The sequence below is a fragment of the Drosophila virilis genome, chromosome 4 (assembly GCF_030788295.1).
Source record: "Drosophila virilis strain 15010-1051.87 chromosome 4, Dvir_AGI_RSII-ME, whole genome shotgun sequence".
NCBI classification, from domain to species: Eukaryota; Metazoa; Arthropoda; class Insecta; order Diptera; family Drosophilidae; genus Drosophila; species Drosophila virilis.
Genome location: NC_091546.1, coordinates 20478653 through 20499941, shown reverse-complemented (window position 1 = coordinate 20499941; position 21289 = coordinate 20478653). Strand labels below are relative to the sequence as shown.

The following is a 21289-nucleotide window of genomic DNA, read 5'->3' as shown; positions in this document are numbered from 1 at the left end:
TGCTTGGGGTTACTCATTAATTACAACGCCAAATTGCGTCATTCGTTAATTCAATGCCTTATCAGGCGCGGCAGCCGAACGATGGCGACGCTGATGACAATTAATAACTAAATCATGAATTGAAACAATTTTCGAATTGTAATTCAAGCCGAGCCGCGCTGCACTGACATAAATCAAGCTGTGATTTCTGCTTGAAAAAAAAAAAAAAAAAAAGGCTGAGAACCTTACCAAACGAAAATTTGCATATGTATAGTTTCTCCGATCGTAAGTAGGGTAAAGGGCGAATTACACAGGCAAAAACTATGCTAACCGTTTAAGTTGGATTGTTCAGCAAGATTATGGAATAAAATGTACATCTAGTTTTTTAAGTTATCTTAACAATTTTGAAATTTTATAATGTTTAGCTCGTTAATGAATGAAGCATTCATATAAATTATAATATTACTTAATTGCAATATATGCCAGATTTTTAATTGTATATCAGTAAATTTATCAAGTAGTTGCTTTGCATATTTCAACTCAAGTAACCAAGTTTTTGAATGGGAAAATATTTGTTTAATATATTTTTAAATCCCTTGCATTTCGTGCAGTGTATCATAGATAAGCCCGCCGCACACTAACTAAAAGAAAAGACGTATTTAAACGTTGATAAGCAAGTCAAGCAAAAAAAAAATGTAAAAAGCGCGCTGCAAGAATTTAACACACACAAGCACTCGTGCACACACACACACACACACACACACGCACACACAGTTAATACATAAATGTGTATGTGTCGAATGAATTAAATACGAATACATAAAAATTGAAAACGCGTGAAACGAGTTTTTAGTTGATTTTTAGCAAGCGGCGAACGCGCAACGAAACCTTCTGCAAATCAAAACGCAAATTGTGAAATACTCAAAAATATACAAAGAAATATTTTTGTAACACCTTTCTGACATGTGTGCGCCTAAAAGAAACCAAATACATCAACAACAACAACAACAATTGCTGCTCCGAACTGCAGTGCACAGCATAAAAAACTAAACCGAAACAAATCTGTTAAAGAAACGACAAGTTTCAACAAAAGTGTTAAAGCAAATAAGCAAAGTTTAGCTCAAGTGAAAATGCCACGCCTTTGGGCGCTCTGCTTGCTACTGGCCAGCGCCAAGGCGCTGCCCACCAATCAGCTCAACAAAAGCTGCCGCCTTAGGGCAGCCGACACATCCACAGAGCCAACCTGCAGCACGGATATCAATTTGAGGCACATCCAATTGCTGGAGCAATACATGCTGCCCGAGCTGGATGCGTGCCAGGACTTTTATAAGTATGCCTGCGGCAATTGGCGGTCGGTGCATGAAGCAGGCGTATCGGCCATGTCGCTGAGCGGCGCACGCATCGATCAACGCTATGTGGAGCTTTTCGAGCGTCTGCTGGATGAGCCACAAGCGCCGGAGCACGAACTGCCCATGTATACAAAGCTGTTGCGCTACTATCAGAGCTGCAGGGCGTTGGGTAAGCCGCGCCTGCGCCGCTATTTGGAGCAGCTGCCGCACCCGGCCAGCAATCATTGGGCAGAGCTGCTGGCGCTGCTGGGACGCTATGGTTATCACGAGCACTATGTCAAGATCGAGGTGAGCCAGCACAATGCCACACAGCATATGCTGGTCGTGCAGCCTCATAACTACAATCTCAGCCTGAATCTCAGCATGATTATCTACAAAGCTCTGAGGCGACACACGCACGGTCTGCTGCCCAATCTGACGCAGTTGCGCGAACGCTTCGGGCAACTGGAGGCAACACTGCAGCAAATGGCGAGGCCGGCCAATAGCAGCAGCGAGGAGGAGACGCTTCGTAATTATACACTAGAGCAACTGCAGCAGGAGCTGCCACAATTCAACTGGACGCATGCATTGCAGCTACAATTGGGCGCCACATATCCAGGCAGCCATCAGCTGCTGGTGGATGATGTGCCGGCGCTGCGGCAACTAATCGCATTCCTCAACCGGGCCGATGCACGGCTGCTGCAGTTGTACAGCTGGGCGCGTTTCCTGCAGCATCTGATGCAGCTTCCCCACAATCCGTTGAGCAACAGCCACTCCAGCTCCAGGTCGATTTGTGTGCAGCACATGCGCAAAACACTCTACCTGCCCATGAATTTTGTATACGAGCACAGTTATTATGGCCGGCAGCGTGCCGCGGACGAGCGCATCATCTTTGGCGTCTTTGAGGAGCTGAAATCACAGTTCGCCCAGCAGCTGCGACGCAATGAGTTTGGCCTGGACGCCCCGCTGCTCCAGGCGCTGTTGGCTAAGGTGCACGGTTTGCGACTCAATCTGGGCAACATGCCGGCCAACGCGAGCACTCAGTTTTATGTGGATTGCGCGCATCACTGGCGGGTGGGCGGTGACTTCTATGAGAATCATTTACAGAGCCTGCTGCACTACTATGCACATCTGGCGGAGCTGGAGCGCAGTGCGAATGCCAGCGTGCGTCAGCTATGGTACAGTTTCAATCATCATGGACCCGGGCTAACCGATAATATTGATGCCACGCCGTATTTCTACTGTCTGGGTAGCATCATAATTATGCCCTATGCCTATATGCAGCTTCCCTTCTACGACGCACAGTTTTGGCCAGCTCTGCTTTACGGCGATTTGGCCAACACACTGGGCCACGAGATGCTGCACGCCTTTGACACCTACTTCGTGGACTACGATGCCCAGGGTGTTATGCGCGATTACAGTGATCAGTTGCTGCTGAACGACCACTACGTGGATGCCGTGAACTGTCTCAATGACAGTGAGGTCTTCATGCTGAATGAACGTGCCGCGGACATCAGCGGCACACGCCTGGCGCTGCAGACCTACATGCAACAGCCGGCGGAGAGGCGCAACAATGGGCGCTTGTACTTTCTGCAATTCGCGCAATTCTTTTGCGGCGAGGAGGCGGACATATTCCATGATACGGGCAGCAAGCGTTTAAACTATGCGCTGGCGCAGATGCCCGAATTCGCAGAGGTATTCCAGTGCGTCCAGGGCTCGCCCATGAATCCCGTGCAGCGCTGCCGATTTTGGTAGCATCAAGAATATATAGAGTATACAATCGTAACTGCTGTATAGCTTTAACTAGTTAAGCCATCAAGTATTGTAAATAAAAATATGCTTAAGTAACTGCTCTAGCGCCCTTTCTTTTGCTCTTTCTTCTCTGCCGTAGCCATATGAGGCACATCAATATGCGGCACACATATGCCCACAGAAATCCTTGACAGCCTCGCAGCAAAGCACAAGCAGCGGGATTTGGCGGGGAAAGGTAACTTGCAGCCAGCGAGACAAGTTAATTTTCAATTACGTGCACAACGTGCGAGCCGGGCAAAAGTCGAAAGCCAACAGCATACGCAACTGCGCCTACAACTGAGGCAAGCGAAAAATGATGCAGCCCGGCAGCTGGTAAGGCAGTAAGTAGGCTACATGAACTTGCAAATGACCTGATCCAAAGAGACGCTAAAGACATAAATACATAAATACAGGCAGATGTACGTTATCATACAAATGGTAGACTTTTTAAATGATGATAAGGGAAGTGTTTATTTCCCACATTCCAGCATTAAGCTTGATTTAATATTTGTTTTATTATGCAGTACAAATGATTTCTTGAAGATAATGAATCTGCAACCGTTCCTTCACAAATGTCTATAGATTTCTAATTTTTTATATCGAATTCCATGAAAAGGCAATATCAAAAATTGTTTTGAATTGAAAGTATGTTTAAGTATTCCGTCAGCTTTAAATAAGTGTTGCATCAGTTTTGTGTGTTTCAACTGAGCAAAGTTTAGCGAATAGAAAATTAAATTTTAAATGAGCTGAATAGTGTAGATATATAAGTGTATATATGTGCATATGTTAAATATATTATGTATGCTTCAAAGGCGACAGTCCCACGACTAGCTTTTGGCTTTCGCCTGTAACTTTCAACTTTCCATATTATATATATTTGTGCCTTTCCGTGACTTGCGAAAAAATGGGTTAGAATTTGCGCAACATTTGAAATCAACTTGGTAATTTGTAAGGTACGCAATATAATTAATTTAGGTGAATTTACAAAATCGAATAGAAATTACATTTAACTTACTTTCTGTTGAAAATTGTATCAAATAAGTTTGCAGCTAATAGAAAAAGTACTTATGCAGCACATGTTGCCTGGCGATGTGCATGGACAATAACTTAACAAACTTGCAGCGCATACGAAAGAAAAACTACAAATGGGAAATATGAAATGCAGAGGCAGCATTAAGAATTTTCTCGTTGCCATCGTCATGCATTGAAATCAGCAGCTTGTGGCACAGCAACAGCAACAGCAGCGGCAGCGATGCTCAAATGCTGAGGCACAGATAGGTCTCTATATCAACAGACCGAAGCACAGCATAGCATACACATACTCACACATACAGACACACACAGAAACGTACACGTACAGTCACATATGCGCAATGTGCGTGTCTTGTTTGCCGGCACGCTTTTTATTTATTTGCTAATTAACGCGCTTCCTGTGCAGCAGCCAGAGCTTGAGCTGCGCGGCAACCGACAACAACGCGCCGTCGATTTTCTCTTGGCAACTTGTTGAAGGTCGTTTTGGCATATTACTCATACGCAGCTTGGGCCGCAAGTCACCTGGCAACCGCATTTGGCGCCCACATTAATAGACCATTAACAGGCCACCCGTCCCAGAACATTCGCACGTGATCTGAATGACAAATATCAAAATCGAACCCGAAACCAAAACCAAAACCGCTGCCCAATGAAAACCGACTGCAGGACTTGGGACAAATGCCTCAACTGCTAATTAAGCAAAAAGGTAGAGAAAGGCCGAGAGCAACATGCTCTTCAGGCATTAAATATAAATTGAATACATATTGAATATCATTTTAAAGCTGATTAAAACGTATAAATATTGAATTCGAAATTTGACAAGGCATCATCTTATTAGCAACAGCTGAGCTTATGCAGATTTTGCCATAATTTGAATAGAGAAATGGCACATGAAAGCAACCAACATGTAAAGTCATAATTGAATTAAATAATTGTAACAGCATAAAATAGTTGTAATATAATAATAAGAAGTTTCGTTTTGGCAACTTGAACGCATTGCATTCATCTTTATATAATGGATGTGTCCACTAATTGGCGGCTTCACACGGTTTATGCGCATTTATGTGACTGGCTCAGATTGTCTGGCTGTATTGTATATGCTAAGTTGGCAGTTTGTGCCGCCGCCGGATCGAATCGTCAGCTTGCTGAGCTTGCGGTTTCCTCGACCCGCCGCCGACTCGCGCGACCACACAAATTGATATTCAATGTACGACTTGCCCGCTGCCGCCGGCTGCCCGCTGCCCGCGTCTGTGGTTCTGCCTCTGAGCTTGCGTTTGTGTATTTGTATTTGTATTTGTATTTGTATTTGTGCGACTTATCAGTGAGAAATTTCATTCATTCATGTAAGTCAAATTAGTTTCGCTGCCGTTCTGAATCGTTTAATAATTAAGTTTAATTTTAAACTGCTTAGAGCGCATTTCACGTGTTCGAGTGACGCAATCGAGACACTGGATTACATGTAGCCTTCCAGTGGGTGCTGCCCAGTTGCAGTCGCTGACCCAACCAAGTGGGCACAGCCAATGAGCGCACTGCACGCCGATTTAAATGAATGATTCTATGCGGAAATTTGTATGGTACGATATTTCCTGGAACGCGTGTCTGATGCCGGTCGCAGGCAAATCGACTTAATACCTCAGTAGCTCAAATTATTATAAGTTTTTACCTTAACTTTATCAGAAATTTGCCAAAATGTTCCAATCGGTCTGGACAGATAAGCCAAAAATGAACATCAACTAATTTTTCATCTTATTTTAATGAGTTTACGAGCAAATTGTATCCATCAAAATTTAAAGCATTTGAGGTTATTTATTACAAAAAATATTTCTCCTTTATATCCACTTAAAATTATATAGAATTTTTAACAGTTTTTAGCTGCCTTGCCATTAAAGCACTCCTTTAGACATTCAAATGTGAACAGACAAAAATACTAAAGTATGCTTATTATGACCAGTTTCTAAATATATTATACATTTCACAATTGCACAAGTGCCATCCATCAAGGGTGCACCGCCGACAACCTAGTCTCATAATTTACCCACAGTTGCCATTCTATTCTATTCTTCCCGTTTCGCCCACAAGCTGTGGTCGGTATGTTTCCAAATAAAATGCGCAAAAAGCCCGACAACAGCTGTAGAGAGACAACAGCGGCAACCGCCAACGAAACCAACAAAATCTGCGGCTAAATTCGCACGTTCCGAGTGTCAGTGACAGCGGCGACATTGTCCGCTGTCCAAGTCTTTGACACTGTTTGGCTCAGCACTCAGATTTAGATAAAACTCCAGCTCTAACTCTAGCAGGAAGCTTGCGTGTTTATTAAACAACGATTTCGTTATTGCCAAAAATGAAAAAAAAAAAAAAAACGACGCAGAGGCAAAGAGTCAACAGCCACAACAATTTTTGTGGTTTGCCACGGTGTCTGTAAATGTTTTGATGTTTGCAGCGATTCAAATTGTTTCTGCTGTTATTGTTGTTGATTTGTTTACCTAACTGCCAACAGCTGTCCGAGTGATTGTCTGTTATTGTAAGCGGCTTCATTGTTATGCCTCTAAAAGAATGACCACACGTTTGTTCAAATTCCCATAAACAAATACAAACTGAAACACGTGCCGAATTTCACAGTCCACTTGAAAAGTTATTTTGTAAATAAACATGAAGTGCACAAAGTTAATCAAAATTCACCAAAATGTTTATAATTGTTAAACATTAGAATGAATTTTGATAAAAGCATATGTATGTGTATAGATAAGAGCATCACGTGACACCAGCCGAGTGAGCTGTTGAGTTCAGGTCTAAGGTCTGCAAAACACATGCAATCCTCATGCGGGAGATTATAGGCGAAATAATTACACTAGTTAACAAAAATTGAAACATGCCATAACTTCGTATACTCAGCAATTTCAAGTGTTAACAATTCGCCAATTTCGCAGAATTGTAAAGCACGCGCTCTTTGTACAAACGAAATGCACTATAATCCGATACCAATTCATTAATAAAACAATAAAGTGCTCTGGAATTTAATGCTTGACATGGCGATGCCCTGTAGATGGCTTTAAAACAGGCGAGTTTTAGGGTTTAAATATAAATAAGATATATTTCCTTAGGTTTGATAAGATCTTAAAATTCTTTTCAAATATTTTAGGCGAAGGTATCCAAAAGGTACTGTTTTGGAACTTCCAAAGAAATCATATATTTTACGATTTCTACTTTAAAAGGATAGAATAGATTTACGAATTTTGTAATTCCATATTTCTATGGAATAAAACTTATGGTATCGAATGGTTTCCCTTTATTTTTTTGAGTCAAAAATTAAAAATCCTTTGCAGTGATATAAAAAACAGGCAATCAAGCAAACAAACACACAAAGAAAAATATGTTCAAATTCTGGCAAATATTTGTGCATATAAAAATACGAAATAATTTATTGAAGTGCCGGCAACTCAAGCGGCAGCTGCTGGTGCAATAGCTAGGTTCCGAGAGTTAGTAATGGGAGGCAGCGGGAAGCCTGTGTATGTGTGTGTGTGTGTGTGTCTGTTTGTGCAATTAAATACGAGTCAAACGGCTGGCAGGACTTTTAATGATGATGGCGACATAAACACCGCTAGTTTCGCTGGCTTCATATGCGCTGGTCAGTTGATTAATAATGCTGCCAAATGTATGAGTGTGTGTGTTGCATGTGTGCGTTGTGTGCACATGTTGACATAATTGCAACATATGAACAAATAGCGGCTGCACGCAATGCGTAACGAGCTTTTGAGGCCCGAAACGTGCTCGAGAGCAAAAGTGGAAATGCTTGTTGCCATCTTTAATTGCAATATGCGAACTGCGCCAAAAAGTAGGCAAGCGTTTTTTTCCGCGTTTCCATATTTACAGGGCCGCCCAAAAATATCTCGGCATACAATTTTAATTAGTTTCGGCAGTGCCTTCTTCCATCGAAATGAAAATCTGACAGCGCAACGCTGAGTCACGCAGACGGGCTGAGCATGTTTATCAAGACTATGATAATGATGATGATGATGATGATGATGATGGAAAGATGTCACCAGCATTTGACTTTAAAGTCAGGTTAAGGCAACAACAATCCAAGAATAAATATATATCTATAAAGATACACATATAACTGATGTTCGCTCATTTTGGCAAACATATGCGAAGCGACATCGCGTCGTTAGCGCCGGCGTTGATTATTGTCAAACATTGACCGAAGAAAGCATGTGGAACAGCATACCGGGACAGTTCTTGTTCTGGCTGACGCTTTCATCCAGCATTTCAACAACAACGATCGTTCTGTGAAAGTCAATATTAAGAAAATCAAACAGAAAACTAGCAGAACTATCACAACAGAATGAAGTAGTTTTAGATATACCCTACTTTATTTTCTGGGATTATCCGCATTTTCGATTTTTGTAAATAAATATGTATTAGGTTTTAGCTGGGAAGAATTGTTAAAAAATCTTTAAAATCTTTTGTAAAATAATAAAACAATAGGCTGTTATATTAATTAATTAAATAATCATCAATTTAAATAGATTACTAAAAGAATATGCCCAACAGCTGTAGCGTGTAAACGGGGACTCAAACAGACAAGATGGTCAGGACATTTGCACTAGCTTCGGCTCGTAAAGTCAAACGATGCGAAGAAGCTGCTCGACAAGCACACACACACACATGCACATGCAGACACACACCCACCCGCACACCTACACATGTGGCTTTATGTGACAGTCAGTAAAGAAGGCATTCGCCAGCCAACAGCTGTCCCGATGCCCCCTTGCAACCAACTGGGCGCTATCTACAAAATTTTATCGCCAAAGCTCTCACTGCGGCTTTTATTTGTCAAACAAAGTATTTTTATTGGCTTTTTAGCAGCTCTGCCGCCTGACAGTGGCACGAAGACGTGGCACGGGGACAGAACAAGAAGTAGCATGAACGAATAGAACAGCCCGGCGCGTGTTTGTTGTCTGCTAAATACTCGACACTTGGTATGTGATTGAAATAATGCCAGGCGATAATCCGTGTCTTATTAAAACGGTTCTGGCAAGCGTGTCAGCAAGCACGGATTTGGGTTTGGCAGGTGCGCCCCGCCATCATATGTTGCAGCTCACAAATTCCCACCATACATATATGTACGTTTGTATGTGATTGGGTGAGCAGACCCGAATTGACCCAAAACCAAATGAAAATCAGTTGCTGTGACATTTTGACAGCCGTTTGAATCTCTGGCCAGAGCTGGCCTTTTTTTCAGTTTATTAATTGAATAGGCTATTTCTGACATGCATATATTGAAAGAACTAAGGAATCAGTATAATTTATAAGGTAAAGTAAGAAATACCCTCATTGTTTAAAGAGTCCAGTTTTTCATATCAAATATTGTTTACTTGGTAAAATAATGGAGAATAGAATAAATAACATTCTGAACATTTTTTGTAATTTAATTGATAACCTTTTTTTTAAGGAAAATTATTATTATACCACGACTAAGGGTTTCCGATTTGAATTGTTTATCCCTTATTCAGAATACAATTTATCTCTAAGCACGACAAGCTTGATTCAAAATGCAGCATGCTTTATTCTTGCCAATACTTTGGGCAACGCAAAGATTAAGGAGGCTCAGAAACTGATAAGGGTCACCAAATAAGCCTATTAAACTATCAAACGCAGCTATCAACGCACAGAGGAGTGACCTTTAAATATGCAAGCGAACATGTTAATAAGCCAGCGGATTATCTGCAAAATCCCATCACACATTTCAGACCCAATAATCTACCACCACAAATCGCAATTTTCACTGGCATGATTGCGAAAAGAAATTAATGTAACCCAAACAAGTTGAAAACCTCAAAGGAACATCATTAACAAATATGCGAACAAAGCTGCTGCTGCGAGGTCTCATACAAAATGCATAATGAAAACTTGCGTACTCAAAGCGAATGGCTGTCAAGTTTTGGCTAACTTGCGTTATGCCCTGAAATTAGTGGCAGAGAGCCGAGCACGCCACATAGACATGGCGGGCAATCAGCGGGGCTTGGAAGGCGGACGCCGGCAATGTTTGATATTAAAATGCGTTAACATACTGAAAGGCGCATGCGATTAAATCGCGTGTTACGCACAAGAGTCACAGAAGCAAACTCGGAAATCCAATCAGCTCTATCGGCACAGCCAGCAACAAAGAGGCTGTGGGCGTAACGCCCGAAAATTAGGTAAATTACCGCATGTGTCGGTTACCGGCTGCGGGCACACACCGTCTACACCAGTTTTAGCCCAAATTCTCGCACCCTCATACTCTACTTTTATTTTTTACCCGCTGCTCGGTGTGTGCCAAAAACAATGCCGACCAAACCGCGACAGGCTGCAAATTTAGACGGCGCCGACAACCCGATGTAGGCGGACACGTCAGGGGCGGGCATCTGAGTTATGTTGCCCATTTTGGCCCAGAGCAAACAAATATCGCGGGCGTGGCATTAAAATTTCGATTATCCAAAGCAAAATGGCAGCACAATTTAATGACTGATTTGTGTATTGTTTGCCATGCAGTCAGTTCAAAAAGAAAAGCTTTACATTTGCGCACACTTCGTGCTCGCTTTGCTAAGAAAAGAAACAACAAACAAGTGAGCAAAAAATGTCGGCATCAAGTTTACTTTTCATTTCGGGGCTGCCATGTTTATATATATATAATATGCTGCCGGCTATAAACTTAATTTGCTGATTACAAAGTAACCTCATCGTCATAATTTATGGACCTAGGTGATAAGGGGCAAATGGGCGCCGTCGCTTGACCAGCTCTGAACACTCTCGCAATCCCCTACAACAATTGTAGAAGATGTGTACAGAATAATTAAAGGCCAACTGTGGAAATGTATTAAAGACAATATTCAATCTCTACGTAATGAGAAGTAAATCTGTAATATATGTGCACCAAACTATTATCAAACCAGTTTTTTTTTTGTCATATACCCTTGCCTGACAAACGTGGCTACGTAATCAATACGCCCAGCACTTACGCTTACCTACACCCACACCAATAAAAAAAAAAAATCACAAAAACAAAAGAAAAAAAAGCTGACAAATAACTGACACGACTCAAAAATACTCTGTTGTCGAACAAAATTGTAATTTTATTACTACTGGTAAAGAAAAGCCGTCTTAGCCCCAAATAATTGAATTTACAGGAATACTTATATGTTAGAGATTTCAAGAAACCACTAAAAACAAGTTGAAGCTTTAGTAACTAAATAAGTCTACTGATATTTCGTAGGACTTCGTAGGATCTAACTTTGATACTCCCAAAGCACCATATATGTCTGCATTAAATATCTCAACAATACCATGATATCCTCTTATAGAAATTAAGGATGTGAGAGGTATAGAAAATGAGCAAGCCACAATGAGGAACCCCTACACAAGGAGCTCTGCGCCACTTCCTTTAGCTTGGGGGCATGTGGCGGCAAAGGACAACAGAGACAACTAATTACCCCGAAACGGGTCGTCTGTTTAGTTATTGTGAAGTCATGAGCGCATTTCACACACATGGGTCAACAAGAAAAAAAAAAAAGTGACCATACGGCACACATGGATGGATGCTATGCATTTTAAACTACCAAATTAGCAAGGCGACCAAATATGATATACGAGAATGAGTGTATATGGAATATTTGTGCATGTGTGTGTCTGTGAATTTTAGTTTGTGCGTCTGTATGAATGTAATTTAACGCGCTTTCACGACACTATATATATGCCTTGCTTTAACACCCGCTCCATTACAGTTTTCAATTAAAAAAAGCCAAAGCAATTTTAAAAAAGCGCACGCGCCATTTGTATTCCTGTGCTTTTAAACAGGGTATATGAACTGTTGGGCAATCTTGACCAAGTTGGATACACAATACTGTATTTAGTCTGGGAAAATATGTAATTGACCAAAGTCAATAAATGATTGATTCCTAATGAACTTTTAAGAACGTTATTATTTGTTTTTACTTTAGCTAATGTTTTAAAACATATTTAAATTGGGCTAAACACCGTATTTTATACTTATTTTAATTTTATGTTTTTTAGATAAATAAATAAATAAATATTAAAAAAATACATCAGAAAATTGAAATGGAAATATTTTAAAATTATTTAATATGCTCGTCAGTATTTGATTATTTATGTGGAACACTTCGTTAAGTGTATGTCGGTTTCGATGCTTTGATATTAGTTTTAGCTCTGTGCTTTGCCATTTATTTATTTACGCTAGATCCCAGGCGACCGTTGGCTTCACCTGAACCTGCCCATAACCCCAGCTGGCGGTGCTTTTTTTTTTATTTAAGATAAAAACGTAGCACTCGCCAACAGCGACAACAGCAACAATAACAAACTGAACAGCAACAACTGCCACTAAACTGCTAAAAAATGCAAGCACAAATATTTGTTTCTTGCTATGTTTGTTTGCTTGTTTGTAAAACTAATGAAATTTTTGCAATATTAGCCAACCGGCTGCTGACCCGCAAAAGACAGCAAGAAACCAAAAAGAAAACTTGACCCCGCAATGGCAACAAAAGCAAAAATTAAAAGAAAATACAACAAAAGGCGGCGAAAAATTAACGCCACCTTTGAAAACAAAAAAAAAAATGTATAAAAATATGTATGTAAACGTGGCCAGAAAAAGCAGAAGCCAAAAGACAAAGCCAGCGGCCGCACTCGCAGCGCCAGTCAGAGATTATTATGTCAAGTCACGTTTATGAGCGTAATTTCGACAAGGCACCCGGCTACCAGAGCAGCTGTAGCTGTCTCTATGTATGTATGTATGTACGCCTGTATTTATGTGTAGAACACCAAACTTTCCCCCAGGACCCACGTAACTGTGTCCGGATGCTGCTTGTTAGGACGACATTGCAGCAGTTAAGTCACAGCCCGCGGCCAGTCAATAAACCGTTAAAAAACAACTTGAAAGACAGTAAGGAAATCTATATTTGGGCAGGCTTTGCTAATCTACTGCAAAGTACAGGGCATTAACTTAATGCCTTTAGTATGTATATACATATCCAACGAAATCTGGCGAATTTAACAATACTCCCAAATTATTGCCATATTTGAAAGGTAACTAGTAACTAGAAAAAAAGCTAAGCGAAATATGGCTTGAAGGTTCTTTTGTACAATAGCTTCAATTCCGACCTATGCTATATAACTCATATATTATTTAAGGCGCATAGTGAAAAAATATCATACCAAAACTTAATTTTTCCCCGATCATAGTTGAAAATAGAAGTGGAATCTATGAACGTATCGTATAGAGTGTGTGTCTTTGTGGGATAGGAGAGAGAAATTCTTGCTTATATGCTTCTATTTCAATTCTCTCTCTTCCCCAATATTTTAATTATTACAATTTTCTAATTTATGCTCATATTTGAATATTTAATTATTAAATAAATTTCGTAATCTCATCAATTGATTTTATTGTCGAATGGCGCCAACGCTGCTACATTAACTTTTCGCACTAGTACCTCATATTTAGTAATCTCTCTCAGAGGCAAGTTCTCGTACCGGATGATGCAAGCCTTTTGCGCAAGATACAGGGTGCCAATAAAAATACCGCCATCAGTTCTGGCGCGGCAGACGTAGACCCGTTCATTCAAGGCACTTGTGCCCACAGAAACAGCATTCTTTTCCCTGAAGCCATCGTAGCTGCGCACCCATTGATAGCTGACGGTCTCATTGGCGACCAGCAACTCGTAGGAGGTCGCCTGATTAGCTACTGCTTCGGTGTTAAAAGTGGTGTATCCAGTCTCCGCCCTAACACGGGCTGGCAGAATCGAGCTTGAATAAACGATGCGTCCCACGTAGTTATTATATCCGTATGGATCAATACCGCCCAGTACAGCGTTTTCGGGGAAATTTGCGGTCTTGTCAGAAAGTACCCAGTTATCCGTATTGTCGTATACTCCACAATGAATTGAACCCAACAGCTGGGCAAAAATCAGCGCACAAGCAATAAGTTTCGTAGGAGAATACATTGTTTTAAGTGTCCGGCAAGCGATCAAAGACTGTTGTGAAGATTGTAGCTGAGGTTGGGACTTATATATGCTGTTTATTCGTGCGGCAGGGAATCACTTGCTGATAAACACAAATGTTATAAATCTTTGGAAAAGTTGGGGTTAACTTTTTGGCTAATTATTGATTAGATATGACAAAAAAACTGTTTGAAAAGTTTTCATTACTGATTAATCGTTTGTTGAAAACGTCAGCCAATAATAAACAATGATAACTATTATTAACGCTGGTATGATTTTTACAGCTGTTAAGAGAAGAATAATTTAAGACCCCAGGAAAAGATAACAAACGTCAATCATAGGAGCTAAGAAGCTGGGGAATGCTTTGGTGATAATTTGACCATGGCTATGCTTAACAGAGTAGCTAGCAATTTGAGAAAATTAGTTGCTTTGCCCACTATTGCCATCAAGCGGTGAGTGGGGGAACTAAACATTGGAATTGAACTGCTTCAAAAAAATTTGTGTTCCATGTTTTCCTATAATCGAAGGCAAGTACCGTGCAATGTTTTTATGTTCAATGTTCTATATTCCATGCTACATGGCCTATGTTCTATGTGGTATATTCTCCATTTTCTATATTTTTTCATGTTCTATGTTCTACGTTCTACCATGTTCTATGTTCTACATTATACGATGTTCTATGTTATACGTTTTACCATGTTCTATGTTATTATTTCGATGTTTCATTCCATATAGCTTCGACTCATTCAGCTAGTCCTTGCACTGCTTTCACTTTGCACTGCTTGAATGTGCTTTAAGCTTGCAGCTTACATATTCTTAGAATAGCTTTTACAAAGCTTTGAGTTACAATTTTCGAACCCTTATTTAAAATATATATAACGACATACAGCAAATACAAAATCTGCCCCAGAGAATAGAGTAAAAGAACAAAAGACATTGCCAGCAAATGCTTTGCATATGTCAAGCCAAGTCCAGAGCTCTACAGTATGCACCAGACCATAAACGGCATGCAATAAACAAAAATAAAATACATTGCATATATAAGAATGTCAAATGGCTTTTTTTATTGAATATTCTAATAAAGTCGCCTCAACGAATAGTGCGAGCAGCAAAAGCGAGGTAGATCGAACAGACCAAAATAGCAAAGCTCAAGGAGACTAATTATTGAACAGCCTAGACAAAGCTGACAAATAGCGCCGAAGGAAACTGAAAGGAAAATCACAAGAATTTTAAAAGATACGATTTGAAATTGGTTTCTTACAAATTACACAATCTTCTTAGGTTTCTTAGACATATCTCATCTTGAGGGAGTCTGAAATGTAACTTCAGAAATAATATATTGAACGTAAATAATATCACCGTATTATGGTAAAAACGGTGAGATCTTAAAGTTTATGTAAATGTAAGGACTTGAACAACAAAGAATATCAAGAGTGTGCCTGGTCCCCTGCCAAATGCTTCAAACTTAAAACTTCCTACAAAACCATGTCTGCTATGCTAACAATCCCAAAAAGTGCCACGGCTTAACCTTGGGTAATCTAACCTTACTAGATATTCAGAGGAAGTATACAAATTGTGGTATTATTTTCACCTCTTGAAAATCTATGAAATGTGTAAACAAAACTATTTAAAACTTTTCCCCTAAGGAATAATTTGATAATAAAGTCCACATACCAATCAAGTCCAGCCAGCTATATATTAGGCTCGTCCTATAGACCAGAATAACATTTTTGGTGTAGTAGACATTGAGCAAAATTGAACGGTTACTTCCGTGGGCGGAACCCTTAGCACGGGCATTTTCCAAATGCCTACGTCGAGCGGCTTTATGAACATCGGTTAAGAGCGTCAGCGACTTGCAGTTGTGTAGGCAATCGCAAAGAAGTCCCGATTCATTCTGGGCCACATATGAACGCTCCTCGTGATGTTCGAAATTCTTTAGCAGATGATTGTGTGCCGCCAAGCAGGGCAGATCCTTCAACTTGCAGCCGACATGATTGGAGGGCGGAAAGAATAGATCTAATGTGCAATTGCAATAGCGCAGCATATAAAGCTGCTGACATTCGGCCAAGCAGTTTTCTAACATATACTTGAAGCCCAGTAGAGTCTGGAAGTGATCGCTCTTCTGCTCATAGTCCAGCAGGCACTGACGCTGTACGCTCGGCAGGCCGTAGGTGGCCTCATCGTAGAAATGATAGACAGCCCTGATGCCAACGTTAGTGTCTGCATCAGGCACCAAGCTTATAGGCAGTTCAGACCAAACACCTGGCTCCACAACGTCCAGCTATTCGATTGAAGGATCCACAGATACACACGCTATCAGGAAGGCAATTACGTACTTATACGCACCACAAAACCCTTGGGCTCCCGATTACCAGGCGCATGTAGGGCCTCATTTAGCAGTAGGCGAACAACAATACCAGTACCACTGCCCGTCTCGGCACTGGAACGTTCCTCCAACTCGTGGAAGGCAAGGCAAACACCCTGCTGCTGACGTCGTGGCCGAAAGAGTTCACAGCAATTGCGCGACTGCGTCTGCCAGCGGCATTCGCTGATCAGTTCCTCGCAGCGCCAGGCCATCTCGCTCACAATCTGAGTAAAATTTAGATGATTGAGCGTTTCCAAAGGCTGGTCTTGCAGCGCCTCAAAGACATCCAAATGTGAAATGCTAAGTGCATCATAGGCGGTCAGCACACGCTCCAGCAGAGGCTGTTGGCTCTCGGTGATGTTGTAGCGCTCGCCTATCTCGGGCAGACGTGACCAGTTCAAGCGGTTCTTATTGCACACGAAGATGACCGGAAATGCAATATTCCGAATGGGCCAACGCGAGTCCGCGATCACTGTTTGGAAAAGTTTTCGCTGATGTCGCTCTGCCAGCAAATAGGTGATAAAGATGAGCACTATTAAGGCACAAAGTAGCGCCAGCGTCCACAGTAAACTGTTTATGTTATGGGAACAGATCAGTAGATCGGATCAATAATAGTGCTATCTCATTTCGCTCACCGCATGCGACGTCGCATCGTGGGCCAAAAAAGCTGATAGAATCCATGGATATGCGAACCACTGGTGTAGCGGCTGAGCAAGTGCATCCAGGCGGTCTCACAGTTCGAGTTCTGGTACTGCTGCCATGCTCCGGCCAGCTGTCGATGCCGTTTCACTTTTCTCAGTTGCCGGATATGCATTTTGTGTTCGCCAAATGAGTAGGTCACGCCATTTATATCGTGCCGCTCGGATTCGGAACAGTATGCCCTCGTAAGTAAGGGTCTATTATGAAGGTTATGCCGTTTGGATTGTCAGCTTGACGTGTACTGAAAGTTGTCAAATTTGCAACAGGGAACGGGGAATTTTGAAAGGCCATTCTTTTCGATTAAAATATATGGTCAAACAAAAAAGGTTGACACGTTTAACACAACTTTACTTTTACACCGTAAAACTAATGTTTGTTTGTCTCCACCTTAGTTATAAGTAGTAAAGGGAATACTCGTTGAATGTTTTTCTAAAAGAGCATGCGTAAATGCGACTTGTTGAGATTAATAAATTTCCCGCTTATCGCTGTTTGCAAATCATTTGGCATTGATTGTATTCAATTGGCTTGACAAACAGTTTGTCCAATTAGCTTGACATATATATGGACGGATATAGGGTACAAATCAAGTCCCCTGGGCGGGTGGCAAACGCTTTGTCATCGATTGTGTCTGACGACTTGACCTATGCGGCAAGTTGTCGACAACGAGTTTAATAGGCGTTAAACACGTTAGTGTCCCGGCTATTGCTAAGTATCTAATTAGCCAAAACATTCCGGCACGCAGTTGCGCTATAAAAGCACCAAAATGGGTTTGCAACTGATTCAGTTGCTCGCCAGCCATGACGCTTGCATATTATCCACCGACGCGTTCCCTGCATTTGCATCAGTCGCGAACATTACCGCGCCGCTATGCAGCGCTCCGTCAACTGGGTCAGGCTGCCTGGCAGCTGGCCATGCGCTTTGGCAAGCGGACAACGATCCATGGTCTGGACAAGCTGCTTGCCGCACGTTCCAGTAGCTGGGAGCGCTTCATCTGGCTGTGCACATTTGTTTGTGCATTTTTAGGAGCTGTCTATGTGTGCCTTATACTGTCACAGCGCTACAACGATGGCAAATTTCAGACTGTGGTCGATAGCACGCGTTTTCCGGTTTACCGCATTGCATTTCCGGTCATCACCATATGCAATCACAATCGCCTCAACTGGCAGCGTTTGGATTTGGCTAAAGCCCGTTTTATGGCCAATGTGAGCGATGCCGCGCAACTAAAGTTGTTTGAGCGTATTATCAGCAGCTACGATAGCATGTCCTTTGCCCACTTTGAGAGCTTTGAGCAGCTGCGTAACGAGCCAACAGAGCAGCTGAGCCATATTAACTTTAGTCTGGTCGTCGACTTTATGACCTGGACCTGTGATGAAATGTTGACCGATTGCAAGTGGCGACAATTCCCTCAGAATTGCTGTGAGATCTTCTCAAAACGGCGCAGTAAGAACGGCTTGTGCTGGGCCTTCAATTCTCTGGAAACCGTTGAAGGGAAACGCATGCAGCTGCTGGATCCATTATGGCCCTGGCGCACCGGCTCTGCAGGTCCTATGAGCGGCCTTTTTGTGCGTGTGCTCATGCAACCGGATAAACACTGGCCGGAACGACGCAACGAAAAGGGTATCGATGTCATGGTCACTGAACCGTATGTCTGGCACAAGGATCCATTTCACATACCCGCCGATACGCAAACTACCCTCGAGATCGAACCCACAATTTACTTCTACGATAACGATACACGTTCCGTGAGCTCCGATCAGCGTGAATGTGTATTTGATGTTAGTTTTCTATGTTTTACGATTGCAATATCGTTTTAAGGGTAGCTGCTAGTCGATCACTTTCGGCCAGAGGACAACAACATTTTGTCAATTTGTAGTATTATTTCCTTTAAGTTGTAATCTATTATATCTACTTGATATATGTTAGCATTTAAAGATTTACTTTCAATATTCCCATTCAAAAGTTACTAGAAATTGAAAACATTTCAGACTTAAGCTTTTCACTTCCACTATCCAATCTGCCTGCAGGACGAGCGCAATAGCCGCGACTTCAAGTCATTGCTGGGCTACATTTACATGATTGAGAATTGCCAATCGGAGTGCCATCAGGAGTACTTGGTGCGCTACTGTAATTGTACAATGGATCTGCTTTTTCCGCCGGGTAAGCACGTACAGCTTAACCGCAAAACCGACTTGAAATTTTACTCCACTTGCAGGCCAGTATCGCTCGTGCCGCGCTCCGGACTTGGACTGCCTGGCGAAAAACAATGGTGCGTAACAAACATGACAGACTATTTCTGTGGCGAGGGCCACTTCTAAACGCTTGCGTCACACACACACAGATAGATTGCTCTATTCGTATCAGCCGGGAGAGGAACGTTTTGTGCGCAACAATTATGTGGGCATGGTCTGCAAATGCTTTCGCAACTGTTACTCGCTCAACTACATCAACGATGTGCGTCCATCTTTTCTGCCGCCGGAAGTGCTTGGCAATTCATCATATGTGGATCTGGATGTGCATTTCCGCTTTGAGACCATGATGGTCTATCGCACCAGTTTGGTATTTGGCTGGGTCGACTTAATGGGTTAGTAAATGACAATGGACACAATGCAAGCACACTCGAAAGCCACTCGCACAATGATCCACTTCATATTACTCTTGCAATTTCAATCTTTGGCTAACTGTTAAATTAAAACGTGCTTCCAAATTTTTCATTTCATTCATAATTTGGCTTAATGTTAGTCCTTTCTTTACTATAACTATTAAAGAAAGTTTATTATTGCTTAAATACTTTTTAATCAAATTTGATTTGCATTTAACTTTCTAACATTGACCTTGCCTCTGGTTTATTTCATTCTCTTTTAGTTAGTTTCGGTGGCATTGCTGGACTTTTTTTGGGCTGTTCGCTCATTAGCGGCATGGAGTTGGCCTATTTTCTGTGCATCGAAGTGCCCGCGTTTGGCATGAGGGAGCTGCGTCAGCGTTTGCGCGCCAGGCGTGGCATAGACACGGTGGCTGCCACGCCCACACTGAATCTGCGTCAGAATGTGCCCAGTCAGCTGGAGCAATACATAATGCAGCTAAAGGTGGAACAGGCGCCACAGAAGGCAACAGCTCAATTTCAGAAGTGGCAACGCCAAACGTTTGCCCATAAACATGTTATTAGCAAATGAATAATGTGCACAAATAAAATATATATTTGCGCTTAACTGGTGCGAGTTCGACCCTCCCCGATCTGCCCAAGTGGCTGCCAGCAGCCGCAGCTGGCAAGCCAACTAAACAAATTGTGCTCATTTTTCAGGCTCGCAGTGTGCCTCCACAGATACGACAGCCCCGGGACGACCTGGCCGACTGTCTTGCCGTCGCCCGGAGCGGGCCGGGGGTTAAGGTTGAGGTTGCTTTCGGTGTCGGTGCCGGGAGTTCCTAGTAGCCGCACGTTGACAGCTTCATTGCCAGACATTGTTAATCAAAATTGAGGTTAAGTCGTGCTCCCAAGCGGTGCGCCTGGCCAACTTTTGCAGTTTATTGAGACATTTACTTGACTTTCTGAGAGCCGAGCCGGGGCCCCAGAACCCCTTTGCAATTAAGCATAGTTTGTTTGTTTGCGGCTGTTGTTGTTGTTGTTGTCTGCGGCAGTTGCGGTAGGTCAGGCAGTCATGAGGGCTAGTCCATGGGGTACTTGCGACAACGCTTCGCTTTAATTTCACATTATTTAGTTTTCTATATGTCAACGGGGCGTAATTTTATTTATACTGCCAATGCAACCACGCGCACTTTAAATACATACACCACATGAATTGTGAATTGTGCGCCCAAAAAGGCACAGCACGCAATCATTTTTCATTTGAATGTCGCGACAGCATTATAATACGCTATGCAGGAGTTTTTTACATGAGTGTGGGAAAGAAGTGAACTGTTTGATGCATATTTACGATACTTCGAGCTACAGAAAAACGTGAATATTCAAATGTTTGGTAAGGATTGCAACAGATACGCTGTAAAGACAGATGACATGGGACTAGGCAAATATGCAAGCAAATATACTTTGATTTAGTTATAAACTTAATAAGCACAATCTTTCAAATCTTTGAATAATAATAGTAAATGCAATT

The 21289-nt window shown here is 41.9% G+C and overlaps 5 protein-coding genes across 6 annotated transcripts in view; 2 read left to right on the top strand and 3 right to left on the bottom strand.

Annotated features, from left to right (window-relative positions):
• slam (slow as molasses) overlaps positions 1–21289 on the bottom strand; it is a 60220-nt gene that overhangs the window by 7696 nt on the left and 31235 nt on the right. The window lies entirely within an intron of this gene.
• Positions 829–3155, top strand: Nepl4 (Neprilysin-like 4). Its single transcript, XM_002051291.4, has one exon. It carries the CDS (start codon positions 1110–1112, stop codon positions 3060–3062), a length of 1953 nt encoding a protein of 650 aa, XP_002051327.1. The 5' UTR covers positions 829–1109; the 3' UTR covers positions 3063–3155.
• On the bottom strand, positions 13483–14167 carry LOC6628710 (uncharacterized). The gene has a single exon (XM_002051292.3). It carries the CDS (start codon positions 14117–14119, stop codon positions 13550–13552), a length of 570 nt encoding a protein of 189 aa, XP_002051328.1. The 5' UTR covers positions 14120–14167; the 3' UTR covers positions 13483–13549.
• On the bottom strand, positions 15191–17295 carry ppk14 (pickpocket 14). Its single transcript, XM_032437704.2, has 4 exons — positions 17117–17295; positions 16463–17051; positions 15791–16397; positions 15191–15322 (listed from the first exon to the last, which is right to left on the bottom strand). Exons 1-4 carry the CDS (start codon positions 17293–17295, stop codon positions 15192–15194), a joined length of 1506 nt encoding a protein of 501 aa, XP_032293595.1. The 3' UTR covers position 15191.
• On the top strand, positions 17978–20375 carry ppk7 (pickpocket 7). The gene is made up of 5 exons (XM_002051294.3): positions 17978–18955; positions 19205–19337; positions 19393–19446; positions 19519–19761; positions 20043–20375. The coding sequence occupies exons 1-5, from the start codon at positions 17978–17980 to the stop codon at positions 20348–20350; spliced, it is 1716 nt and encodes a 571-aa protein (XP_002051330.1). The 3' UTR covers positions 20351–20375.

What these genes read in the sequence shown, in the direction of transcription:
- ppk7 (XM_002051294.3), top strand. Translation starts at nt 17,978, where the DNA reads ATGACGCTTGCATATTATCCACCGACGCGTTCCCTGCATTTGCATCAG. An exon ending in AGCGTGAATGTGTATTTGAT is followed by an intron (nt 18,956 to 19,204) that starts GTTAGTTTTCTA and finishes ATCTGCCTGCAG; the next exon opens with GACGAGCGCAATAGCCGCGA. An exon ending in GGATCTGCTTTTTCCGCCGG is followed by an intron (nt 19,338 to 19,392) that starts GTAAGCACGTAC and finishes CTCCACTTGCAG; the next exon opens with GCCAGTATCGCTCGTGCCGC.
- LOC6628710 (XM_002051292.3), bottom strand. Translation starts at nt 14,119, where the DNA reads ATGTATTCTCCTACGAAACTTATTGCTTGTGCGCTGATTTTTGCCCAG.
- ppk14 (XM_032437704.2), bottom strand. Translation starts at nt 17,295, where the DNA reads ATGCATATCCGGCAACTGAGAAAAGTGAAACGGCATCGACAGCTGGCC. An exon ending in ACGATGCGACGTCGCATGCG is followed by an intron (nt 17,052 to 17,116) that starts GTGAGCGAAATG and finishes TAACATAAACAG; the next exon opens with TTTACTGTGGACGCTGGCGC. An exon ending in GGGAGCCCAAGGGTTTTGTG is followed by an intron (nt 16,398 to 16,462) that starts GTGCGTATAAGT and finishes TCAATCGAATAG; the next exon opens with CTGGACGTTGTGGAGCCAGG.
- Nepl4 (XM_002051291.4), top strand. Translation starts at nt 1,110, where the DNA reads ATGCCACGCCTTTGGGCGCTCTGCTTGCTACTGGCCAGCGCCAAGGCG.